This window comes from Pseudorasbora parva, chromosome 2, assembly GCF_024679245.1.
Source record: "Pseudorasbora parva isolate DD20220531a chromosome 2, ASM2467924v1, whole genome shotgun sequence".
Classification (NCBI taxonomy): Eukaryota; Metazoa; Chordata; class Actinopteri; order Cypriniformes; family Gobionidae; genus Pseudorasbora; species Pseudorasbora parva.
The window spans coordinates 31,570,250-31,587,449 of NC_090173.1; the positions used below are offsets into that span (position 1 = coordinate 31,570,250).

The following is a 17,200-nucleotide window of genomic DNA, read 5'->3' on the forward strand; positions in this document are numbered from 1 at the left end:
GCATTTACACAGGAATTAAAATCACGGGTAACAATGCGTTGAACATTATTTAAAACTACAGTGTAATAAATTAATTTAAAACAAATAATGAAATGTATAAAAATAGACCTAAAATAAAAACACGGAATTTTTAATCGTTTTTTCTGCCTTCTATAAAGCGCTTTTGATGTTTGGCATAATTCTGTAGGTCTACTGTAATTCTGCAATTCTTCTATTGTAGGCTAAGGTATAGTTATTTTATATTTCTTAATAAAATTGTACCTGATTGACAATGCTATAAAGAAAGTATAGCCTACATTATTACGGGTAGAATACCGCAGGATTAAAAGTGGTCCAAAGTTTTTTTCAAAGAAACAGAAAGTCACTTTAGAGCATTCACAACATGTAGGCTAGGCTACAGGGGCGTCGCATCCGTGGGGGATACACCCAATCTTTTCTCGGTGACAGGTTTCAACACCCGCTCTTTTTCTGCAGTTTTGCACAAACACCATAGCCTACTGCAGTCGCTCCTCCATTTCTCTGGCCGCTCTGTGTCGGCGCTCGCTGCTGTTTCGGTGCATAGGACGGACCTGTCCGCGGTCGTTCTCCGTGGTTCTGACCAAAGAAGAGCGATCTGGAATGTCCATTATAGCACCAGGCTGCATACCCCAGCTCTCTGTGCCCATAGACTGTAAAAGTGGTCAGGATTGTAATATTTCCCCAAAACGAAGTTTAGTTCTCCGCTCGTATAACATGAACCCGAATATTTGACAATTCTGTCTAATTGTGAACAGAAAAACGTTAGGCTACACACGTCAATCCAGTACCGACGATTTTGGTTTGCGTCTTTATTAAAAAGGCTATTTAATTAAAACAATGTTATAGGCTAATATTTAAACATAGCCTAACTATGACATTATAGTTTTCTTTACCCTTTGTCCAACGAAATTAAGCGCCGGCGCATTTTGTTCCTTTATGACAGCGGGAACATCTCACTCTGTAATTTTTTGCCATATGATACAGATAGCCTAGGTGATATACATAATTATAAACTATAAATTTTCTACTTTTATGTCACAATAACAACAAAGATTCTGGGAATATTGTTTATGCACTTCAACATTTCCAAACGTTGTCTTAATTCATTTTTTTATTATTAGGCTAATAAAAATGGTTCAAAAGCATTTCTAAATTCAGTTAATATTTCCAAAAAACGAATTTTCGAGCCAAAATAACGAAATGGTAAAAACTACCACCATGCAAATTAAATGTAGCCCTTCTCTGGCAGTTAGGCTACAACCCGATGGGTAACGAACGGTAATAAGCTAAATGTTCTAAATAAATATGCACATAGCCTAATAATAATGATAATTAATTAAAAATTAAATAAACTCAAATATTCTACAATGTTGCTTATAGACAAATTAGCCTACAACCATAATGATTGAGTAGCTAGGCTATAGCCTATTTCAAGTTGTTAGGCTGCACTATGCCTAAGGGAAAAATCCAAACTTCAGTCTATTTTAGACAGCAGATAGAATATATCAGAAAATATCAAATCTAATATAAAATTTCGTTCTCTTCAACAGATTATAATACTGGGTTGCAGTGACGCCGACTGGGTTAAGCATTTACCGTTTCTGAGGGGAAATGTTGCAGTGCGTTGATCTGCCAGTCTCTTCAAAGGAAGATCACAAACGGCGAACACTAGTGGTTAGCTAGACGATGTGAGTACAGAAAGCATTTACTTTAATTCCTAGATAGTTCGTCTCCTTGCTGCTTCTTGATTCTCGCGCCTAGTGAGCTGGCTGACAGGTGGTTGTCATGACAATGATGTAGTTTAAGGCGGCACAAGTTCGCGTTCATTTACACCGAATCAAAACCGCTTCTATGTCGCCTTTGATACTAGTGGCCGAGGTGGGTCAGACCGGGCATAATTTAAGTCTGCTTTAATGCGGCATCGCGTCTTTACACAGAATTTTGAGCAGACACAGACCCGCGTTAGACCCGCCTTAACTCGGCTGTGTAAAGATGCCTTAAAACACTTTTGTCCAAATTTGTTTAAATCTTCTTTATATGTCAATACATAATTAAAATGTAAGTACTCTGAAAAGGAGAGTATAAAAATCGAGTGACTCTAGAATTTTTAATCTGCAATAAACACCGCTCATTATTTTCGTTCGGGACGAAACAAATGATTGGCTTGGGGGACTGTCACTCTCTCTCGCTAACATGGCGACCACCGCTTTCGTTACAGGATCTGCCCACATGCGCGCGCTCGTTTGACTTGAGCAGTTCAAGAGGCAAGAAACCTAGGCCAAATAATGGCAGAGAAAGAGCATTCAAAATTCACAGTGCAGGGTTTTACAGTCAGCGAAGGCAAACAATGCAAAAAAGGAAGACAGTACGAGAAAAGGCAATGCACAGAAAGTCTTTGGATAAACAAAGAAATCAAACGCGAGTAAATATCTGCGTGGCTTTTCAACGATGGTGAGAACTGAGGGACCTGAAAAACGACTCATTGCTGGCTGTATTTCTGCTGGACAGGTAATCTTTCATTTTGATTATACATTTTTTTGGTTTATGTTTTCATGAAGCACGTATCAAGAGCACATGAAGCTGCTTAATATAGCTAAAATAACATTACTTAGCATAAAGTTACAATGTTATACACTTAGCCATTAGTAGAGATGACAAATACTCAATATGCTTAGCTCAAGTTGATCGCTGTCATGTTGAATTGTGCAAAATGTAACTTTAGATAACAAAATGCATGTGTAAAAGCTAGTACACCGCATCCAGGAATTTTTTTTTAGAACTAAGTTAGCTTTAGCTACTGCTAATCAACAATGCTTTCATCATGGAAACTCTTACATGCAAAACACAGTATATGTTATGAATCTTACACGAAATTCATCTTCATTACAGTATAACTGATGTTATTGGAAAAACATGATGCTACCCGTTTTCTTTGCCTTATAAATATAACTAGCTCGTTACCAAATCAAACAAAAATATCTTTTAAACTTTCCCAGTACCGGTATTCTAGCTTGATAGTGAGTACTAAAAGACATCTTATTTGTTTATATTCATTCTGACAAAGTTAGATGTTTTATTACATGTGATTCTGCCATGATGTCACTACATGCACGCCGCTCCTCTCAGGTAAATAATGCGTCTTCCAGCTGAGCGGTCGGTGAGGCGTGTTCATGTATTTTGGGGGCGTGGCTTTGGAAAGAGCCCAAAAGTGAGAAGGTGGAGTGAATGGAAATAATGAGCGGTCTTTAAAACAGTCGTGAGAGGTCTACAGACACTCATTTTTTATACTTTCTTTTTCAGAGTACTTACATTTTAATTATGTATTGATATATAAAGAAAGTTTAAACAAATTTGGAAAAAAAGTTTTTTTAACCAATTCCTACCTATCCTACCTTTAAGGGTGAGTAAATCATAGGCTATTTTTCATTTTTGGGTGAACTATCCCTTTGATTATAAATGAACCGGTCATTTGAAATAAAGCAATTCATCACCATATGTACAAATAAATCATTGAATAATTCAAAACATTTAATTCAAAAACACCGCTGTCTGCTGCCTGGAGATGCAACAATTCAATTCAATTTAAATTGGTATAAGATAGAATTGTAATACATGTGAACCAACCCCCACACCCCTACTAAATTAATTTAGCATGTGAGGGGTTTAGTGTGATTTGTGTAAACTGCTCACCACTAGCGGTGTGTTTAGGGCTGGAGGAATTTGTGCCAGTGAGTTTCAACAGGGAGCGATCAAAGCCTTTGATAGAGCAGTCCATCCCGGTCACAGCACACAGCTGCTCTTGGTACTCCAATGCCGCCTTTTCAAACCTTTGGAACAATGCAACATCAACATTTGATGAGAACAGCGACTAGACAAATTTGTATGGTATAAATCTGGTTAAATATTTTCAGAACACAAAACACTTACTTTCCTTCTGCCTGCAGTGCCACTGAGCCCAGCCAGCCCAGACTCTTGCCAGTGTTGGTCAGACTCCAGGCTGCCAGACCTTGTATGGCCTCAGGGCATCTCAGCACACACAACGCCTCCACCAGCATGGTTACTGGCACTTCCATTTCTGGACCCTATGGGGCAAAGCAAAGAGAAATGAATCTAAAAAAGGAGCAGTGTTGGGAAGATTTATGGTAATCGTTTTAAAGTCAAAGACCTTCAAGACTTCAGTCTTATCTTAAAAAATATATTACAGGTATTATATGAAATTAAATGTGTGCAGGACAATGAAACATCTAAAAGTTAACTTACATTTTTTTTGTTCAATTCATTTTCATTTGTTTACCAAAAACATTTTTGTACCCTCTGTTGAAAAACACTAAGTCTTACCTGTGCACTGCTGTTCTTGATCTCAGAGAGCAGGTCAAAGCCATGACGGACAGTGACTGCTGGCTGACCTGAGAGAAGGCCCACTCTCATCAGTGCCAAACGAATTCTGGTTAGCCAGTCCTGGCACGTCTGTCTGTTTGTGTAGAAAAACGTTCTGATACCCTAAAAAGATAGAAGAGAGAGGAGGGAGGGAGAGAGAGAGAGAGTAATGTAATAAACACATTATAATGTAATAAACACATTATAAAAAAATAAAGATTAAAACATGAACATGTCAGTGGTAAGTAACCCCAATTAATAGCCCTGTTAAAAATTAAATAAAATTGTTACCACAATTTTAATATCAAGGCTAGCTGTCTAACAAAGGACAGACCTTTGGTGGTGCAGTGAGAGCGCTGGCACAGCCTTCATAAGCATTGTACATAAGTTTCTCCAGGTTCTCTAGGAACTGCAGGAGTAAAGCCAGGCGGAGCTGATTGGTGTGGTGACCCTCATCACTCTCTCCTCCACTCCAGTGACTCAACTCCTGCTCTGTGTTGAGACTGTGAGCCGCCAGGCTGCGGATCATACCTACACAGGGATAAAATGTTGGTTCTAGGGCTGGGAGATATGGCCCAAAAAAAAAAAAAATCCCCGATTTTTTGCCAAAAAATTCGAATTACGATTTTAATCGATTTTTTTCCCCCCTCCTACTTAAAATCAATCTGCATGACAAAGAAATTGTTCAAAACAAGTTAACTTTATTTTGTTTAGGTAAAATATTTGCAGCTTGGTAGAGTGCCTACCTGGGGTGCCAAACTTTCAGCATGTAAATAACCCAGACCATTCCACAGTATAAATGGGCACCATATCTTTAGCAATATACAGTATACATATCAAAGGTTTATTAATTGATATGCAGATCAAATTAACTTTTATTAACAACAGTAATGTGCAAAAAAGTATAGGGAAAAATTAAAATGTTATGCTATTTAATAATATGCTAATGATATTATTAAATATAGATTACCATTGTTCTTCAATATTCTCACACTGAACTGACCAATAGCTTCAGTTATTATAAAATGAGCTCTTTACTTGCTTTCTGTGTAATTTAGTTTTTCATGAGACTTGGTGACTTCGTACTTTTCTCCATATATTAAGGAGTGTAAATGGCTAATAAATCAATAAGTGCTCTTCTGCTGGTTATAGTGGTGGGCACTGCATATCTTTTTTTTAATAAAAAATGCTAGTTTGCCACAAAATGGATTAAGCATTAAACTAAAATAATATTTCTTTCACAAGACCCCTTTACACTTTTAGTTTTACAAACCATCACATTAAAAATAGCATATTTTGGATATTTAGAGCTTTGAAGTGCTGGAAATAAGTGCAGTAAGTGTACTCCATTGGAAAGTGCTTGAATTTCAATCTCAAAAGGTTGTAAGAATCCTGAGATAAATAATGACAACAACATTAAATCCATGTGGTTTTACTACAGTAAATCATGGTGAATGTTGGTGATTTGTGACTGAAACCCCTGACCTTGTCATGTTGTCTCCATGTCTGCTCTGTTTGATCTGATATCTGTGGTTCATGACAGAATTCTGCGACGAACGTTTCCACTAGATCACAGTAGCGATGTTATTAACTCTGTGGTGAATTTAAACGCTCTCTCACTGGATCTCCAGCGCTGTGTATCGTGTCTATCACGAGATCTGCCCGTATATGAGCTCGCGCTGCATTCATTGTCCGCGCAGCTCAAATGAGCACAGTTCCGTTCAGACTTCAAACACACTTTGCAGCGGGGTATTGTTAATAGTTCTGTGAAATACTGAACCAATGACACTTGTTAGACGCTATCCTTGTTGTTTGTGTATCTCTGTGGCAAACGCGCGGGGGAGGGCTGAGCCATTACGGGAGCCCAGAGGGAGCGTCGGCGGATTTAAGAAAAAAAACGATTTTCATTCACAAAAATCGACATGAAACTACAAACTCGAATTAATCGATAAAATCGATTTATCGCCCAGCCCTAGTTGATTCATACATGTAACACACCCAGTTTACTGTCACTTAGACTTTTTTAAAGTGCTCCAAGCGATGTCACAATTTTAGGCAAAAACATTGCGTCACATACAGCAAACATCTCACTATCCTCTAGAAGCCTGTCTCCTGAACACACTGTACTGTAAAAAATGTGGTCTCGGTAGTCTGCATAAGCTCCACAAACTGCAACCAAAACAAACCTGGCCAGTCTGGACAACAAAGCATATTAAACAGTGCTCCAGCCAATAGCCGACAAGAATGATTTGGGGTGGAAATTATTATTTTCGGCTATTGGCTTGAGCATAGTTTATGTTGTTTCGTGGTTAAGACTGCACCTGTTTGTTTTTGTTGCCGTTTTTGGAGATTGTGGTGACTACAGAGACTGGAGATTTTTTTTTGTACAGTGCTCAGGGGACAGGCAGCTAGTGGACAGCGAGCAGATGTTTGCTGGATATGACAAAAAAGTTTGGCATTAATTTCTTAATTTTATAAATTTGTTTATTAATTTTAACTCCATGTTAGCATCAAGGTTATTTACATGGCAAACACAAGGTCCCTTGAAGAACATGACTTATTTCACACTATATTGTAATCACCCAAAATAAATAAAAACAATAAATCAAGTCCAAACTAACAAGTTACCAATAATGTATTCCAGTTAAATCTTTTTTAATCAGAATATATAGTCATATAGATTCTGAATGACATAAGGTCAAACATAAGGTCAAAACTTCAAGATGAACTATTCTTTTAATAAATCTGAGGCTTTGGGGTTAGTTAATAAAAAAAATCCTAAAGCGACAATTCACTAGGGCTGTACTAGAATAATCGAATATTCGAATATTCGTTCGGTGAGGTGGCATTCGATTTTCAGTTTTGAGATTCGAATATTCGTTTGTTTTTTTTTCAACACGTGACTTCCGTCGCGGACTCATTCTCACTCATGCTTGAAATAATAATAATAAATTTAAAAAAACACAGCAACATGCTTTCAATAAAAGCATCGCGCATTTTAAAGATTTAAATTAACAAAAAGTCAGAATAAGACAAAATAAATCCCTTATATAGAATAAAACTAATTGTAATAGATATTACATTTTGTGTCATTTTAAAAACAATTCATTTATTCTTATTCAACTGTTTATAAGCATGCTACCGTGTTCTTTATTTATTACAGTTCATTGAAATTACTGTGTGTTACTAATTTAATTTCTGTTTTGGGATTCATTTGTTTTAAAGAAAGGTTCGTTATTAATACCTTATTAAAGTTCTTGCTCTCAACAGACTTTGTGTTTTGTATCACTTGTGCACTGTCCGTTTTCGGAGCATAAACCTGCCCGTGTAATGCGTACCGGAAACTGTTCTATTTAAAGGATTATTAAATGTTTATTAATATTTAAAGAATGTGTGCCACCTGATCATATTGCACCAAATGCAACACTGCACTCCACTGGGTCTGCCGCAACACATTTAAGATGCCGAAGAGTGAAACGTGAAGTCGTGAAAGATGATACAAATGCAAACCGACTTTATTATTATATATTTAGCCCCACCCACCGAAGCTTCGAATATTCGATATTGATTGCCACCTAAGCTTCGAAGCTCAAAAAATGGCATTCGAAACAGCCCTACAATTCACTAACCCTCTATGGTCTGAAAAGTATCCTGGGCTCGTCCCAGAGGGGTACGGAGTTTAGAGAGAACAGTGAACTGAGCAGCCTCCCACACTGCCCACTGCCACAGCACAACTTCCGTCTTCAGCAGGACACGAGGCACCATAGCAGAGTCTTTCTTCTCCAGCCGCTGACAGCTGTGGTATAGTCTCTCCAACCAGGGCTCCTTACTGCAAATGAACGAATGAATATCTAGTAAACAATTCAGAATATGACGACTGCCAGCACTTGCGCAAATTGATTTAATTTTAGCTGAGGATCACAGGGTTTGATAAGATCCCCTAACAAATGTAAGATATATTTTCAAATGAAAAAACATCTACCCATGTGTTCTCAAAAAGGTTAGAATAAAGAAATTAAATAATGGATATATATGCTGCTGACATCTTGGCTGCCTACTCACCCTCCACGGTGGACCGTTCCATACAGAATAAACCCAATGAGGTCAGAGAAGTCCTGTGGGTGGAATGTGTTGCTAGGCACTTTGCTCATGTGTCGGCGGATGGCCAGAGAAATCTCCTTAATCTCAGAGTGACTATGGGCACTGCTGGGAGACAAGCCGACAATTACCATCACATCAACTACAGCCAGAGATACAACTACAAGGTAGGTATTATTTCTCCTCTCCCAGGTTTCTAATGTGTGGATTGGAGGCAGATGAAAAGGAGTCTAGCGAACCTCAACGCGACGTGCATGGGTACAGATCTCAGCAATTTCCCAAAGGCCTGCCGGACTCGGACTGCTGAGTGGACAAGCTGCACTCGGCACACGTCCACACACCTGCACAAAAAAGGGGACAGAACCATTGCTGATCAGACAAAATTTTTATTTATTTTTTACTCCTGCCTCCAAGAGCAGCAGGAAAAGTTGCAGCACTAATGAATGTTTGTGCAGGAAGATGGTGTCTAAAAAGCAGAGAATGTGTTTACCTCTGGAGAAGCTCTGTGGTCAAAGAAGCTGACAGAACCTGTAGACTGTTACATGCCTGCAGACATATGGTGGGGTCTTCATTCAAAGCTGCACAGAGGAAAACCAAGATGTAAAATGAACACTCACTCGGTCACCAGACTATTATTTTCTTAAAACATTATGTGTTTACACATCAACGGATCTGGAGAATTATTAGATGTCCATAACATTGTTTTACCTCTAGTAACTCAAAATGCAGAAGTAATAAGGTGGATATTTACTCACAGTTTGCCAGTAACCCTTTGCAGAATTTGAGAAAAGATGGCAGTGAGAACAGAGGGGAGTATGTTTCAGATTTCTTCATCATCAAAGACACCTCTAAAGACCAAGTGAGTAACAGCCGCCTAAAAATGGATGGTAAAAGAGAAAAATAATCATTATAGTCTCAAGGTAATAAAGGGAAATTACATACATTGGGGTCCAAGAAAATACTGAAAATCTGATTAAAAATGTAAGTTTAAGGAATCAGAAGAAAGTAAATACGTAATAAGCTAGCAAAAACTAACTTAAGGAATACATGCCAAATAGAAAATACTTTTTTAGCTCAAATTTAAATATTGAAAACACTTCTGTTTAACAGACAAGTAAGGAAATAGATTTTTACAAAATTATTAAGATGAAAAACAAAGGTGAAATTAATTGTAGGGCTGAACAACTTTTTTAATTGCAAAGGCTGCGATTACACTCTGGTCACGTGACACGTGAAAGTAAAGCTGGGCATACACTGTGCGATTTCATCGAGGTTACCTACTCGTACTGTACAAGTAGATTGCATGCGATGTAAAGCCAAAGCTCACGATTTAGGTGCTCACAGTGTGCGGTCTGAACGACCGTCAAATGTGCAACACACTGTACAGGTGAAAAATGCACAATAAAACCCCAGTGCCTTGTTGAGACAATAGACTATGGAGTAGGCTATTATAGAGTGTGTCGCCAACTTAGTAACTGTCACTACATTTAGCGACTTTTCAGACCCCTAGCAAAAAACCTAGCGACTTCTTGGACAAACCTTGGTAACTTTACAAATAATCGCTAGCACTGTCCTGTCCAGGAAGGTCTTGCTTTCCCCCTGCCATCACACCTCTCTCTGCAACTACCCGGTTCAGTGAAAGGCAGAGTGGATCAGCATGCTGTTGAACGCACACCAGCAGCTGACAGATGTGAATGAGTGAGCTGCACAAGCAGTCTTTATATTGATTTATCATTTATCTGCTTCCTTTGTTTTAGGTTTAAATAATTTAGTTTGACCATTTTGATATCCATTCTTCTCTTGTCCTTATCACTTATATTAGTCAGCATCCTCACCTCTATTCAGATGAATTTAAACACAAAAATTGTCATTCAATTTCCTTTTAAAATAGTTGGCTGAACCCTTTCTGAGATAAACTAGAATCTAATCGGACGATGAAATGGCACTGCTCTTCATCTTGTAATGGTAATCTCGAAAAAAAGCTACTTTTGTACTGTGATTTTTACCATTGGATTTCAAAAAGGTTCTAAGTTAGGACATCAGTGGGGTTTGTCTTGAAGTTCAGACAGCTTTTAGGATTTTTTTGTCATATTAGGATGCTAATGCAATAACCGTTTCCTATCCATAGTTAAGATAAGATTATGCACTTAAGACATATCTTTCTGTAATAGCTTATGTCCTAAATGAGGTCCTAACTGAAATTGCCATGGTTACCAAAGAGATAAGATGGGATTCTAAAGTTGTGTCTGTAACACACCCCCAGAACAGCTTGTTTAATCCATCTAATATTTTGTTGGTCAAACTATACAATAAGGGTGAGAGAAAAGATTCCCTCTCTAACAATTCTGAGCTTAGTTTTTAACCATAGATGAGCGATGAAGCTGTGTGTAGAAACACACCCGTATTGATGGCTTCCAATTCCCCACACACAGACAGACACACACACACCAATCTTTCATACATTTCGGAAAGGTTGAAACAAATTACAGTCATTGCACAGGATATGTGCTGTGAGTGCAAGAAACGTGCGCTTTACTTGATGTTATGCACAGGCTTGCCCCCCAGTATCATCCTTAAAAATGTACTTCTATATCAAGAATATTAAACTCACAGAGAGAAGGCTGCTTTCAATTTCAAATACTGACATGCGCTTTATAATGAGTGCTCATGAATGTGGCTCAGTGTAAGGTGTTAAATGTATCTGCATCTCAAAAAGCTTTTATTATGTGACATTAATGTAAACAAAGACAGTTATGTCAAGACTTAAGAGATTAAACAGACAGGACAAACCACATCTTGTATTTCAAGAGATCTGTACATTAGTGTGAATGCAGCTTAGATCTCTTATGGACTATGTTGTCATTATAAATAAACCAAATCAAAATGGAAAACATTCAGATAGCCAGGCTACTCTACAGAACTGAAAGAACTCTTACTTATGTTTTTTTAGTTCCTCTATTATTTACTAGCTTTTATGTTTTGAAGCTATATTAGTTTATACATTTAAAATTCTTACCATGTGATTGTTTTAATGCAATTTTTAAAAATGTAATTATTTTTACATATGTAATAAAGATTAAGTTGGATTAATAAAATAAGAAAAAAAAAGATCAAGAATAGATTTGGAATTGGATTGTGACTCCCTGAATCATATCTTGAGGTGCCTAAAGATTCCCACCCCTACAACACAATGATTTATTTTATTGTCTTTGTTAAAGATTAAAAAACAAAGATAAAATAATAATAATAATTGAAATTAGACTATTTTACAAAATCGTTCAGCCTTAAAGGGTTAGTTCACCCAAAAATGAAAATTCTGTCATGAATTACTTACCCTAATGTCGTTAAGTTTTGTCCTTACGGTCTTATGGGTGACGAACTACATGAGGGTAGGTAATTAATGGAAGAATTTTCATTTTTGGGTGAACTAACCCATTACATGCATTTTACAAGTGATTACAGCAGCTGAAAGAGCCAGTGGTTCAGATAAATGAATCACAATAAGGCTCATTATAGACAGGCAGTGTGAGCTCTTTACCTCGCCTCAGGGTTGAGATGATCCTTGCTGAGCAGCATACCCAGCAAATTAAGAAGCGTGCTGAAATGCCTTTTGGTTGCCGTGGTAACTGTGCTGATGACAGCACCGTCGAAAAGGGATGGAGACGAGGAGCTCAGGCTGCTTGAGATAAAGTGATCATGTCTTGGGAGAAAGAGAGAGAGAAAGGCAGCAGTCTATCAGTAATCACCCTACAGTTAGTAAGGCTCAATTCAAGCTTATTTACAAGTCAAGTGAGACAGGCGTTCTTAGACAGTTTTATGTACACTGAAAAAAGAAAAAAAAAAAACTTATTGGGCATTAACACCAGACGTGAATGAAGCGAATAAATCGTGCCATTTGGGCAAAGTTGGACGTGTGAACATTTTGTACAGAGTTAAGGAATAGCAGAGTTAAGGCTTCTCTCGCCGGGGTTAATGAGCCGCTGATCGCCTGGATTTCCCAACTTCGAATTCGCCAGACCAAATTTTCAAATAGGCGCTCACTTAATAAATAAACCACATATTTAAGCAGAATGTCTATTTATGTCTTTGCATTGCGACCATATAGCATTGCATAATTCATGAAGCCATACTGTAGGGATGGCTCGGTACCACAATCAAATAACGAAGTACCAATATTAAATCAATACCACACAGTCTGATATTGGTGCGGTTGTAGTGCGAGAATGAGTACAATTATGCTAAGTTTTGACTTTTTAAAGTGGGACATTACCACACATTTATTAGTAAATGAATCAACAAAGATGATCACATCAAATCAGTCATTTGAAAACTTTCTTGAAAGAAATAATTTTTAAAAAATCTCTCAAAATGAGCAAATTACTTCTGGCTTCAAAAGACATTGCACCTAACGCTACACTAAAGAAATCTGAATGCTCAGATTCAACATTTTCACGTTCTTTTTGGGATGGCTAACGGAAATCAAATTTGAACATGCAAGCGATTTTATAGCATTTTATAGCACAAGCACTTAGAGCTCACAAATTCTAAATGAAATTTCCTTAAACATTTAAATACACAAAATCCTCTGTAGTGAGTATTCAAATAAACAGAGTAGGTTATGTTTATGCGAATGTAAATAGTGCAACAGTACGCATACAAATATTATGAAATCTGAATGTCATAGGTTGAAACGAACACTGGCGATTGTGTGATATTCAATATTATGTTATGTATGTGCGTTGATCAATGTTAAAAGAAAATAAATGTCTAAATTCGACGTTTTAAATGATTCACTCACCTGTCGATCTCTTAAAGGTGGGATAGGTAGGACTGATCTAAAACACTTTTGTCCAAATTTGTTTAAATTTTCTTTATATGTCAATACATAATTAAAATGTAAGTACTCTGAAAAGGAGAGTATAAAAATCGAGTGACTCTAGACTTTTTAATCTGCAATAAACACCGCTCATTATTTTAGTTCGGGACGAAACAAATGATTGGCTTGGGCGACTGTCACTCTCTCTCGCTACCATGGCGACCACCACTTTCGCTACAGGATCTGCCCACATGCGCGCGCTCGTTTGACTTGAGCAGTTCAAGAGGCAAGAAACCTAGGCCAAATAATGGCAGAGAAAGCGCATTCAAAATTCACAGTGCAGGGTTTTACAGTCAGCGAAGGCAAACAATGCAAAAAAGGAAGACAGTACGAGAAAAAGCAATGCACAGAAAGTCTTTGGATAAACAAAGAAATCAAACGCAAGTAAATATCTGCGTGGCTTTTCAACCATGGTGAGAACTGAGGGACCTGAAAAAACGACTCATTGCTGGCTGTATTTCTGCTGGACAGGTAATCTTTCATTTTGATTATACATTTTTTGGTTTATGTTTTCATGAAGCATGTATCAAGAGCAGATGAAGCTGCTTAATATAGCTAAAATAACATTACTTAGCATAAAGTTACAATGTTATACACTTAGTCATTAGTAGAGATGACAAATACTCAATATGTTTAGCTCAAGTTGATCGCGGTCACGCTGAATTGCGCAAAATGTAACTTTTGATAACAAAATGCATGTGTAAAAGCTAGTACACCGCATCCAGGAACTTTTTTTTAGAGCCAAGTTAGCTTTAGCTACTACTAATCAACAATGCTTTCATTATGGAAACTCTTACATGCAAAACACAGTATATGTTATGGATCTTACACGAAATTCATCTTCATTACAGAAAATACTGATGTTATTGGAAAAACATGATGCTACCCGTTTTCTTTGCCTTATAAATATAACTAGCTCGTTACCAAATAATGTTTACAGCATGCAATATAACATGAGCTCATGTTTCGTGTGTAAACAAACAGTATTTTTCACACAATTTATTTATCTGTACACAACGCTGTTTTCTCTGTCCTAAAACGGCCTGATGATTCCCTTGTTCTATGAAGTCCCGCCTTCACAAATACATAACGATTCTGCTTGGGCCAGCGCTTCCCGTGTTGTGATTGGACAGCAGCTTAGCACACTTTGCCCGGAAAGGTCTTGCCCCTTACCATAACGGGGCGATGCAAGCGCTGAATGCGTGCTCTTCTCCACGTGGGAGAAGCCATTTTGTTCATTTGTGTTGTTGTTGTCACATTTGCCGATTTTTGTGTCAGTTTGGGTGGTGCACTGCCACAGTAACTTTACAAATAATCGCTAGCACCGTCCTGCAAGAGCAAGGTCTTGCTTTCCCCCTGCCATCACACCTCGAGGTGAACTTCGGAACAGCAGCATATACCCAAATGCACAAAATCATGATAATGTACCATTTGAAATAAAATATAGGCCGGTATTTTCCCAGTACCGGTATACCGCGCATCCCTACCAAATTGCCACTTGCTAATCACTTCTGAATTCTTCCATTTTCAGGAAGCATCATCTAGTAAATATTGCATTATTACCTGGTGCAGTGAGAGTAGAGAGTGTAGAGCACCGCATACTGGACAGCAGGGTAATGAACTGCCAATTCAGAGTGAACTACAACCAGATTCTGACTGAGCAGGGCAAACACAGTAGGGGATAAAGCCCACATCTGTAACACACAAAAGATAAGTGTTATCACTCTTTTACACATTTTCTTGTATGGCTGGAAAAATAGCTTTCACAGAACTGATAGTAATGGTTTGAAAGTTACAGATTACTACATCATCTCAAAACGGATGTTTAAGAATTAGAGTAAAAGTTTGAATTCATGCTGACCCCGATGAGGGAGTTCTTGGTGTTGCCAATGGTGGTAAGAGCACTGAGGTTGAAGATGATGATAAACTCGGCTCTCTCTGGGCTGAACTGCAGCTGGCTGAAAGCAGGATGTTGTATGTGAGGACAGGCAGCAGACAAACCCAGAGGGCTCAGCAAACTGTTCAGAGCACAGCCCATCTCGCCCAAGACCAGTTTATAAGCTGCCTCCAGGATCGGGATGTTTTTCAGGCTCAACACAGCATGATACACTCCGTGTGCTGCTGCCATCACCTGTGCCACAAACCCATTTTAAAATGTGTTAACTCAATGCAGTTTGCCACATTACGTTTGATGAATTTATTTAACCATTTACAAATGATCGCACCTCTCTCTCTCTGTGGAAGCGCAGCTCCAAGAGTTGAGAATTTGGGGCCAACAACTTTTCCACAAAAGTAGCTGGGAGCTTGGTGTTTATCTGGTCAACAATCTACAATCACCCAAACAAAAATTTATTCAATAATAAAATAAATAAATAAAACACAGAAAACAAAAGTATGGCTAGTGAAATATATATATATATATACACATGAAGCCCATCAATTCTAGCCTGTTCTATCGATTATTGGATGAATCAAGTAAAGTCCTACCAGTGTAAGCAGCGTGAGGACAGACATGCTGTATTCTGGTCCGCAGCACTGGCAGCTGTCCAGCTGGTCTAAGCCATAAGAGATTACAGCATCAATCAACAGGCTGCCCAGGTCCAAGCTCACCAGCAAGACACACACACACTCATTTCCTGCTGTCAGCACAGCCTCCGAGAAGAACACCTGCTTGGCTGTGGTGACACAAGCCAAAACACGGTTCAAAACCTGTGAGCAAGAAAACAAATTTACACATACAGTCCTATACTGATCTGATGTACTCTCAACATGTTAAAATTAGTTTATAATTGACAGCCATTTATCTTCGATTATCTATTTGTATTGCAGTTACACAGATAATTGAAACACTACATGTGTGTTGAATACTAACATCAGTGACATATGCTTCTGTGATCGGAGGCCCTCGGATAGGGTTGAATCGTTCTCCGATACTGTGCACAACAGTGCTAAAAACTCTCAACAGGGCTGCCAGTTTTGGCAAGGATACTGTGGGTGGGGGAATGTCCTCATCTCCTGATTCTCCAGATACAACATGACTCAAATCCTATGAAGAAAAGAGCATTAGAACAGACATCTCCCAATTAAAAAGTTAGTTCACCTAAAAAAGAAAATTCTGTCATTAATTATTCACCCTTGTCGTTCCAAACCCGCAGGAACTTCAATCAATCTTCGGAACACAAATTAAGATATTTTTGGTGAAATCTAAGAGCTCTCTGACCACTCCATAGACTAGAACTGGTCAGAATACGATTTTTTGAGCTTTGAAGTTTCGGTAGTATTCAACACCAAATATTCGAAGTGTCGGAAGAGGGGGCAGAGCATATTCTTCTCTCTAATAAAGGCAGGAATCAGGAATATGCTCAGAGAACGGACATTGCACTAGTGATACAAAACACACAGATCTGTTAGGTCCCAGTAACAAGCTCCTATATTTCGTAGTAGAATAATTTAGATTGATAACAATTGGTAATATTAGGCTTTCTGTGACAGTGTTCAGGCATGAAGCAGGTTACATCTCTTGCGGTGGTACCATCCCTTGCTCAGTGGTACCACCACCCACACAGTTGTTTTGATATTTTATAGTAGTAAACATTTGAGTTCAGCTACAGAATAGATTAACTACAATTAAAAATGTGCAGCGCAAGCCGAACGAGAGTTGCAGCACAGACCAGCACACGGGTAAAAAGGCTAATATTTTGAATCTATAATTTAGAAAGGTAGTAAAAACATTGTTAAAATAGTCCATGTGACTCAAGTGGTCCAGCCTTATTTTTATGAAGTGAAAATAATACTTTTCGCGTGCAAAAAACAAACATCAAACTTCATTCA

The 17,200-nt window shown here is 38.1% G+C and overlaps 1 protein-coding gene across 2 annotated transcripts in view; it reads right to left on the minus strand.

Moving 5' to 3' along the window:
- smg1 (SMG1 nonsense mediated mRNA decay associated PI3K related kinase) overlaps positions 1 to 17,200 on the minus strand; it is a 62,205-nt gene that overhangs the window by 24,273 nt on the left and 20,732 nt on the right. The window contains exons 10-24 of one of the 2 annotated variants that reach the window (XM_067415801.1): positions 16,242 to 16,415; positions 15,857 to 16,078; positions 15,595 to 15,696; positions 15,231 to 15,500; positions 14,933 to 15,063; positions 12,032 to 12,193; positions 9,249 to 9,367; positions 8,984 to 9,071; positions 8,733 to 8,834; positions 8,458 to 8,598; positions 8,025 to 8,224; positions 4,730 to 4,926; positions 4,357 to 4,518; positions 3,946 to 4,100; positions 3,709 to 3,845 (exon numbers count right to left, since the gene is read on the minus strand). In XM_067415801.1, coding sequence (XP_067271902.1) covers positions 3,709 to 3,845; positions 3,946 to 4,100; positions 4,357 to 4,518; positions 4,730 to 4,926; positions 8,025 to 8,224; positions 8,458 to 8,598; positions 8,733 to 8,834; positions 8,984 to 9,071; positions 9,249 to 9,367; positions 12,032 to 12,193; positions 14,933 to 15,063; positions 15,231 to 15,500; positions 15,595 to 15,696; positions 15,857 to 16,078; positions 16,242 to 16,415 — 2,362 coding nt within the window. Of the gene's footprint in view, positions 1 to 3,708; positions 3,846 to 3,945; positions 4,101 to 4,356; positions 4,519 to 4,729; positions 4,927 to 8,024; positions 8,225 to 8,457; positions 8,602 to 8,732; positions 8,835 to 8,983; positions 9,072 to 9,248; positions 9,368 to 12,031; positions 12,194 to 14,932; positions 15,064 to 15,230; positions 15,501 to 15,594; positions 15,697 to 15,856; positions 16,079 to 16,241; positions 16,416 to 17,200 lie in introns of both variants that reach the window. The other variant, XM_067415792.1, reaches the window with a different exon arrangement.